Source organism: Varroa jacobsoni, unplaced genomic scaffold, assembly GCF_002532875.2.
Source record: "Varroa jacobsoni isolate VJ856 unplaced genomic scaffold, vjacob_1.0 scaffold_601, whole genome shotgun sequence".
NCBI lineage: Eukaryota > Metazoa > Arthropoda > Arachnida > Mesostigmata > Varroidae > Varroa > Varroa jacobsoni.
Window position 1 is genome coordinate 88,423 of NW_019213503.1, and position 9,893 is coordinate 98,315.

At 39.1% G+C, this 9,893-nt stretch overlaps 1 protein-coding gene across 6 annotated transcripts in view; it reads left to right on the forward strand.

Moving 5' to 3' along the window:
- The window catches only part of LOC111261846 (aquaporin AQPcic), a 23,757-nt gene extending 17,078 nt beyond the window's left edge, over positions 1-6,679 (forward strand). For all 6 annotated transcript variants that reach the window (XM_022835669.2, XM_022835668.2, XM_022835671.2 and 3 more), the window contains 4 exons: positions 2,858-3,091; positions 3,492-3,712; positions 4,012-4,092; positions 4,825-6,679. In XM_022835669.2, the coding sequence (XP_022691404.1) occupies positions 2,858-3,091; positions 3,492-3,712; positions 4,012-4,092; positions 4,825-4,992 (704 nt within the window). In that variant the 3' untranslated portion in view covers positions 4,993-6,679. The remainder of the gene's footprint in view (positions 1-2,857; positions 3,092-3,491; positions 3,713-4,011; positions 4,093-4,824) is intronic.
- Positions 6,680-9,893: the final 3,214 nt, after the last annotated feature.

The window sequence follows — 9,893 nt, forward strand, 5'->3', positions numbered from 1 at the left end:
CTTCCGTATCTACTTACCTGCCTGCTTCCTTTGATTAACGCTATATGGGCGGTCCGTCTAAACCTCGAGGTCTATCCAGACTACGTTTCTCTTCATGATCTCCGAGATGAGCTTCACGAAGAAGTGCAATCAAGTTACATCAATGCAGCAGCTGTCTTCTACGACGCCCACAAACATAATGATGATAATAACACCATAAACATAGTGTTTACAAATGTTGCCGCTTGCTACGCTGTAAATAGTCGACTTCTGTTTGGAAAAAATAAATCGTTTGGATAATGTTGTTTTTATCATCATTCATCCTTTTCATTTCGATCACTCCTTCTATGCGAGTTAGTTGCCGAGATGCCTGAATTCGCTTAACGCGTTAGGTAGGATGCGACTATAGAAGCCTAGCAACTATGCTAGCTATACGGAGTAATGTGTCATGTTGAAACTAGCCTGACGTAGAAACGTTACTACATAGTTTGGCACATTTGCATATTGGTCAAGCTTTTTAATTAGCCCTACAATTACTACTACAGGGTTTGTCTGACGTCCCCTTTCCTGCACATCCTTTTGTACCGTTACGTACTAAATAGAATTAAATTAAATAGTGAAGAACACGTGTCGGCCCATACAGACCCCCCAGATACGATACAACCAGGCAGCAGTAGCAGTATCAAATACTAAAAAAATCAATTTAAGTTCGATGAACCCTCATAGATTTGTATATTAGAAACTAGTGTTCGTTCATGATAACATTAGAATAACTATGTTTTTATAATAAAAAAATATATATAAACAGTAAACATGACTAGCAACTATGTCTCTATACGCTTCACATATATATCTGGCGGCAGCTGAGCGTCTCGGTTACATACATTCGGTTTTCAGTTTATATTATCATAATATAATCGGTAAATTTATGTCAAAAACATATACACAAAAATTTATGGCCAGTAGTTTCAAGGCTGAATATACTTCGCGTCAATGAAAAATATATTCCGTTTCAACTCAAAACGAAACTTATAAAAGTTCAAGTTCACACACGATTAGTAAATGTACGAGGAAACATAAATGCAACACGGAAGCTGACTTAGTTGCGCACGTAAATGCTGATTGAAAGATGAAATTTTTTTTCTAAAAGTTCAAAGACATTCGAATTAGTTGACAGCGTGTTCAAAAATCAAGCTGCTATTTTATTGCAGTGAAAAAAATAGTACTGGAGTGTAAACAAGTGCACTCTAGCAGTAAGGGCCTTAGACTGTATTATGACCATTTTGTCTAGCTAGAAAATGCTGCGTTTGAATACACAGTTGGGGTAGGACATCTTTAAACGTTCCACATTTTTATCACCAATAATAACTATAAGGATCCATTATGCGTCGCATATTTGGCGAAAGGCGGAATAAGGGGTCATGACACTCGTATAATACGATATCAGACATCGGACAGTATCATATAATACTGTCAAATACTCCTTCGCCCATTCTGTCTGACGCGGTTAAAGGCAACGAAGTTGCCCTTATTTAGTCGGTCGAATATCTGTGCAGGATATAGCTGAGTCCTTCGCTTAGCTTCGCTAGAATTATGAGAGAGACTTCTGACTGCTGCTGCTGCTGCTGCTGCTGTTACAACCTTATATAGCTTGCATTGTTTTATTCAGATTAGATCAATTTAGCGGTTGCTAGTTTCTCCATCGGTGGATCAGGCATTCGAAGGTAAACCCATCTACATTGTGTGACAATAGGGCGGACACCGACAATTCTCAGGATGCATGTAAATTTAGAATAGCTGTTATGCTGTCTTATACGGGGTCTTATAATGGATTTCTCTTTCGGCACTGGTTGAAACTAGAAGATAGCATAGGCTGAATGATAAAACTCTGTCTATAAAAGCTGGTTAATTTATCTGATATTAAAAAATCTAGCAAATACATTTTTGTAACAACTATTAGTTTTGTGAATTTGTTGGACATATAAGGACACACTATAAAAGGCCTTATCTCCGGACAGATTTTCAAAAAATACTTGAACAATTTTTTTTTTATAAGAAAACGATGTTAACATACGCTTGCGATGTTAACTTCGCTAATGATGTTAGCTTCGATTAGCGCTGTGAGAGCGTCCTCTTCTATAACAGAATGTTCCACGATGCAAAACCTGCTTACAAGTGGTACTTTAGTTTAGATCGTAGGGCCCATTGATTTAGGTTAGAAAGAAACGTCAATTAATGTTGACAATAGCGAAGATTGATTTTCTGTGGGTCATCGGAAAATCAACTTCTATTGGATGACGACTAAATACGGTTTTTCGATTTAAAAGGTCCTATCTGTAGGGGTCCGAATAATAAAAACTTATCATGCTTCACCGTCTTGCATTAATTAGCTCCCCGAGCTTGTCTCCGCAGGATCTTTCAAGTAATAAGTCATTTTGAAGTCCCTTATAGGATTTGATTACTTCTAAGAAACCAATGCAAGGTTTCGCTGTTTCGTTCTGTTGATAATCAGAGTCCTCGTTAGCTATAGTAATATCGACGATCGTAGCACTTTTATGGGCCGATTTATATCTCTACATTTCTTTTTATTGACTAGCTAGAAAGTTCATAGCGAAGAAGTTCTGTACCAATCATGAATATGGTATAAGACAACCGCCAGAGATTTCGCTTTATGAAATACAGAACTTGATCCTAACAAAGAACTAGCTATCGCCTTTTTTTACAAGGTTTTATAGGTCCTGTTTTGAAGACAGTACTACTGCTCATACTTTTTACTTAGGATAGTTCTACTTAGGATAACGACAGAAATCTGTCATGTTATCCTAGTTTCCGGATATTAATGCGGTTAGCATAATTAACTATTAATAGTGATTTTCAGTTCTCATCGCGTGTGGGTCGTGTTTTAACCGAGTTGACGCTTCGGGTCCTGATAATGTCATAAAAATAGCATTGGGTTTCGGCTTGACAGTTGCTTCGGTTGCACAAGCCGTTGGTCATGTTTCGGGAGGACACTTAAACCCTTGTGTGACTGCGGGCATGCTCGTAACAGGAAACATTTCATTCGTAAAGGGCTTTTTTTATGTCGCTTCGCAATGCATCGGAGCCATTACTGGTAAGTTGATTCTTCAACAACACCATTGCTGGTCGCCTGTTATTATTACTGATTTTGTTGTTAACCATGAGGTGCCCGATAGGTAATATTGTATTATAAAAACAACATGAATGACAAGAACATAGAAATGAAATCTATTCACACACAGAAACATTAAGATTCAATGTTCTTCGACCTTTTTTTTCGATATTTCATCTGCCATTTTATATGATAGGGTTATAAAATACTATATGTACTAATATCTGTATAAAATCAATATTCTATTTCTAACATCATGAAATTTCGAAGGGCGACGCGCTATCCTATGAGTATGGTGGACTAAGAATATAGTATATATATCGTCCAGATGTTACCAACAAGGATGCTTGGATTAACCTATAGTGACTCTTGCTAATTCTAGGTGCAGCAATACTCCAAGCGTTAACGCCTGCCGGCTTCCAGCTTGGTAACACTACATTAGGTAAGAATATTACACCCCTGATGGGCTTCTTCATCGAGGCTGCCATTTCATTCGTACTCGTCCTGACCGTGTTCGGGGCAACCGATACCAATCGGCTGGACGTTCTCGGCTCCGTTCCCCTCGCGATTGGACTTTCTATCACCGTTTGCCATCTGTTTGCTGTACGTAGTACTCCAGCGATGCGGTCCTTCGCATTGGTTGAAGCGTAGAGTTGTCGTCTCCAACTTCAGCATCATTCCCGATTCTAAATTAACCTCTATTAGAGACCGGCTTTTCGCTCATGTAAAACGATCAGCCAAATACTGAAAAGCATTTATCTTTCAACAGAATATGAGTTACTGTTTAAAAAAATCAATTAGAATTTCTATTTAGGCTTAGGATATTTCAAATTAATAGCATAAGTCGTATACGGTCCACAACTATAAGGGTTAACTAAGAATAACTGATTGTTCTTACGCAGGTGCCATTAACTGGTTCCAGCATGAATCCGGCTCGGACATTCGGACCCGCTCTGATACTGCAGGACTTCACGAATCACCACGTATGTTGCTCCAATACAATTACTCATGCAAATAGATGGGGTTATAGAAAACGAATCACGTAGACGGGTTTCTAACGGAACCTATTGAGTTCTTTTACTCGCTTCACATTTTTAGTGTGTTCTTCAAATGAGAGCGCAACTACTAATCGAAACCCAGAGAAATTTGCTATATGCCTAATGTGCACGGCGATGCATCCTAAATAACGTATTACGTACATCGACAGCCGGTAGCGTATATTTCATGTTTGGCGCAGATTTTACTTCGTACTTGCAGATCTGGTAACTCCTCGTTATGTTTACCGTATATTTACTTTTACGAATAGGGATAAGTTCACACGGTCACAGGTCTTTATCGCGGTAAACCTCATGAAATACATGTTTAAATTGCTTATTCTATTAAAGTTAGGAAATCCTGAACATTATTTCCTGTAAAGACGTCTTTAGCTTGTAGATTCGACCACGAAATATTGACACAGCTACGACTGCTAAAAAAATGTATAGAGCGAATTTATCGCCCCGTTCACCTTATCGATTTAACTGAAGAATAATGTTTTACCTTGAGTTCAGTTATCGCTAAGAAGTATAATTTATACATCTTCGCTCACTTAGACCACTTTGAATTTGGCGCGAGTTCACCTCAAAATGTCTTAAGTTACCGAACCAATCTAGATCAGACATTTATTTTACATTTTACTATTGCGGGTCACCCTCTTTGTGCAAATGTACTTGCAGATCTACTGGCTGGGCCCACTACTTGGGGGCGTCGCTGCAGGTCTGATTTATCGCTACGCCTTCCGCGCCCCCAAGCCTAACGTGGACGATCTGGAACGTGCCGTCCGTCTGTGCTCTTTGGCCAAGATGAGCGGAAAAGAGCCCGACGGTGGGGTCACTTCTTTCTAAAGCTACTTGTAACTAACTTCCGTCCGCTACACATCGAAATATCCGGACGACTGTGCCTTCAACTGCGTTTATTTATCATAATCAACGAGATATGAAGGCCAATAAATAGAATTTCAAGTATGCCTCTCGACTCAATTAGTCAAATTAGTTGGTGTTTTGCTCATATCATTGCTTGCTAACTATCAACATAACATTAATATATGCCTTATACTTTGCAATGAGGTCACAAAGAAGATTTTATGTCTCCGTAAAAACTTGCTTGCCATCAATTCGCTGACGAGACCAGTGAACCCTCAATGGCCTCAATTGGGATTTCAATCACAATTTACGCTTCTTGTTTTTATGTCGTAATAAGCATTTCTTAAAAGATGAAGTTATATTTAATTATCGAATTTATGCGTGTGTCCGAAACGAATGCAGGCAACATAAGGCTTATTAAGGACAGAAGTTATCTCGATGCGTACTTGTCCGCATTTCTATTTCAGAAATGCTTCTGATTGGCTGAAATGTAAATCCTTTCTTTAATATTGGTCGAATCAATAATGTAAGCATATAATTGACTTAATAAGATGGCTTTATTAAATTGACTTTTTGTAAAAAAGCCATTTGGGTGGTTGTCAAAGAAATTTTTTGCATCTGAGGCAAACTTTGGAACGTGCAAGTTATTTAATAATTTCAAGGATGTCCGACAATTGTCTATCACATTTTTTTGACCTCTTTACATCTTAAAATGTTGTCATCTTTATTGTTATTGTAATTAATGTCATATTTATAAGCAGAGGTTAACCCAATAGCCTTTCCTTTGGTCAAGTTCCTTTTAGGTGGTCCGTAAAATCTATCGGTTGAAGCCTCCGAGCCTATATACTCGAGCGTTATCTGTCTTCTGTTTACTTAAGAGTAAATTACAAACATTTCAGTGAGTGTTCCTGTAGCAGGATCGAAATCAGATCAGACATGTTTCAGTACGAGTAGCTTGTACTAAAGTTGTAACAAATATGGGAAAACTGAAGTAAATGATAAATAAATAAATAAATACTTCTAGGAAGTAAAATGTGAAAAAAAGTTCCGCGACAATTCTCAGATGACTTCCACATTGCCTACGTAGTTCGGAATAGGTACTAATTATACATTATTTATTATTACTACAATTATTATATATGGTTTTATTCACAATTACGTTATGATCAACCGTTTACTGTACTGTGGCATTTTCCATTGCGAAAATCAAACGTTTCGGCATATATTCGTGATGGTTTGTTCGTACATCGTTTGAATGTATTGAATTGTGCTGGCACGTAAAACGTAGGATTTGCGCGAGTACAAAAGGAGAAGTAGAATACTGTCAGGATGAAAAAAAAAACGTTACTTTGGCAATTGTGTACGAAAAGTTAACTATATATATAAAGCGAGGATATTGTCATCCAATGGCTACTGCTTCGCTTGCGATGTCTGAGTAAACTAAACATGGATCGTTATCCTCCGTATCAATCTCTATTCCACTGTTATCATTACTATACGAGACAACGGCAGTTAGTTGATTACCAGCTGCTTTTTCATGACCTGCAAAGTTTCTTGCTTATTACTACAAAGTTTACTAGATAGAATGTACTTGGGTAGAAAAACTCTGAGTGAGCTTTTTAGATATAATCGATACAAATGCAGAATAAAAAAGCACATAGTACATTAATTGTTTTGTTAGCCTTTATTATGAATGGAACTTGTGGATACGATAAGTAGGCACGAAATATTGCACTATAGTCAAGTTGATAAGCTGCCTAGTACTCGTGTGATTCATCTGCTATACATAGGCGTTTCATATATTGTTCGGAGCTTGAAAGATCTTTTTTGATAGGACATCACCGCTAACAGGTGTCAAGCATTTTCTTAATACGTTCGATGTGAAATCCTGCCGTGCAATTTTTTTTAACATGACCAGCACGCAAGTACGGCCATTGTGTAAAATATATACTAGAATCCACCAACACACTTCAATCATAGCAATATGACGTAGTTCCTGTTCGCAACAGTGTGAAGACATCAAAAACTTTGCTTTTCAACACTTCCAAATTACATGCTGATCCTTTTCTTTTGATTATTTCTTTTTTAGTTACAAAGGTTAACTCCCCGCTTACTAATCTGTGTTCCGTCCTGCGATGAAAGGCAACGGACCAGGCCGGCCTAATAAAGGTGTCTTCATTTTTTTTTATCGCACGATTGGTGACCTCAAGCCGTATCTAGTGAAGTACAACATCGTTGCATTACATGGCCAGCAAATAAGTCCCCGCAGCGCATGGCTCGGCATCAAAGTATGAACTGCTGGGGAAACTCGTGACTGAGTTCGAAACACTGTCCCCCCCCCCCGCTCTCTGGTTGTCTGCGATTTCAACGCCCACCTCGATCAGTCACAATATGGGTTTTTAAGACACGCTCGCGAGCGTTGGCTAGTTATAGCCAATTTTCTCTTGACACCGACTTACCTAGAGTATGCAGGAGTTCGATTACCGATATATTCATGATGAACGTAACCAGGGATAGAGCAAAGTTTCGAGGGCGCAAGCATTCGTGCACACATATCGATCGTGATAGGCCGCACTGCTAAGTTCCGTTGTGATGCCCAGTTGTAGAGGACTTCCTAGAACGCACCCACAAAGTTTCTCATGTACCTAGCAGCATTCGATTAAGGTTCTCCAGTTTACAATACAACCTTCCCGTCCTTCCCGAAAGCATAGGCCATAGTTTAGCTATAGTTGCAGCCTTGCCCGGAGAACCCAGAAAGCCTTCAAGTTTATGGCAGAGATACAGCCCAAGTTCTACTCTTTACTCTCAGTTCTTAAAATTCATCAAAAAAGGTGTGCGCCATAAATGTAACAACACCTTGAATGACTAGAGACTCGTTTCATTGCTGATGCAGAACGTCAATCATACGAATGGCTAATGCATTACGCCAGTTCTGCGGCCTGCCCGATTAGCTCCCTCGATCTCATAAATCGCTTCTCGGTGACGTTTGCGTCAAAGGATACGATACCACACACGGTAGTCTTTTTGTCACGGCATGGGAAAAGACGATCTCAATATGACGCGATATGCTTCAGCAAGATTTCACTGTGCGGAAACTAGAATAAGCCCTTGCAATTTTCGCAACAAGAAAGCCGCGGATCCAGCTAAGGTCTGCAACGGAAGTCTTAAGTGCGTCGTCGTTTTGGCATCGTTTTAATTGCACTATTTGATATTTGTTTCTTACCATCACACTCTTAGTTCAGAGAAAAAAAACACTAACTCGTTAGCCCTTTCTAAGAGAAAGGTCTACCCAATCGTGTCGCTATCATGGCAGGGAAGAACGAAAAAACGCGCCTGTTCGAATCTACTCTCCGGTTTACTGGTCAAGGAACTAAACAGCTTCTTATAATACGTATACACCATTACCACGAAGCGATATGGCTTCCGGAAAGAACGCTCGAGAGAAGCGGCGACGGTTGACGTCAAGAGTGCATGCTGCGCAATCCGCTGTACGCGGCGTTTATTGACTTCAGGGCAGCCTTCGACCTGTTTGACTTCCAAGGTAGCCCCGATCACGATGCAGAGCCTACACTTAATTTGGAAAGATCTTACGGTGTAGAAACTCTGTCACTTAAATAGCATGAAAGGCTCTTTTTCTAAAACACCGCTGGAACTACTATATAACGATCCCGAATCACCTTACGCCTCTCCAAGTCCACTCGCCACTGTTTTCCAAGAGCCTACGTCGTAGCTTTTATTTCCCACCAACAGAAGCTTTATGGGGGAAAAGTAGGAGCAAAATTTCGTAAAAATTGACAAGGATTGCTTAGTTTTCGATGTAGTAGTGTACAATGAGTGGAAAGAGAGGAATTGTTATTATTCGCGTTGCGGTGCGTGAGTTCCACGATAGAATCTGTAGGAAACCAAGTTTTGACGATCCTGTTAATATATGTAGGTGATTCAGATAAGAAGAAAATTGTGATAGGTATTATGCCGCTCGCTTCTCCCTAATACCACCTTTAGGTGGTACGGCAAAGTTCTCAGATTAGTTTTATAAGCTACGCATCGTGTGGGATATATGAGTCATATCAAGTCATACGATGCAAAGTTTTTTTATGATTTTATGAGCTCTGAGCCTGAAAGTCTAGATATACAGGCCAATACTACGACTGCTGCCAGCAAAGATAAATTTTGATTAACCAAAATTTTTAAGTTCCAAATGGCATCTATTAATGATTCTAATTTTTCTACCTAATAATTAATCAATATTGAGTTTTATCGCGTCTTCATTTATGGGGTCTGCAGTAAAATTACGAATACGTCGCGTGATGATTAGTGTGAATCTAGTAGCCAAATATCCACATTAATCATTAGGAATAAATTCGTATAACTTAACGAACGGTTACGGAATCTTGTGATGATTCAGTTGGCATGTCCTGAACGATGGGGGCTGCGTCTATCGACATGTAGAAACTTCTTGCTTTTCATGTAGAAGAGGTTTGAAGTGGGCCTATAACATCGTTAAGTTCTGAGAGTAACCAGATGTTTCCATCGAATGTAAACATTGTTGATTACTACTTGTGTCCAAATAGAAGAACTTGTTTAATTGAAAATGGTTAGTGTTTGGTCAATCCTTAGCTAAGCATTTCCAGCAGTGTCTCATCTCAGTGCTTCAGTGTAAAACACAATAGCACCACCAATTCGATTTCGAGTTTTCGAAATCGAATTGGTGGTCGAGGAATGACATAAAGTATAGAAAAAAAACATTTTATCTTCTTTCACTAAAGACGATGATAGATTGTTAGCTCATTGCACAATAATCACCCTTCTTTTGTTGGCATTTTGCCACCGCTGCTGCTTAAAAACCATGTGTTAATTACTCACGTAAAGCGATTACACTAAAA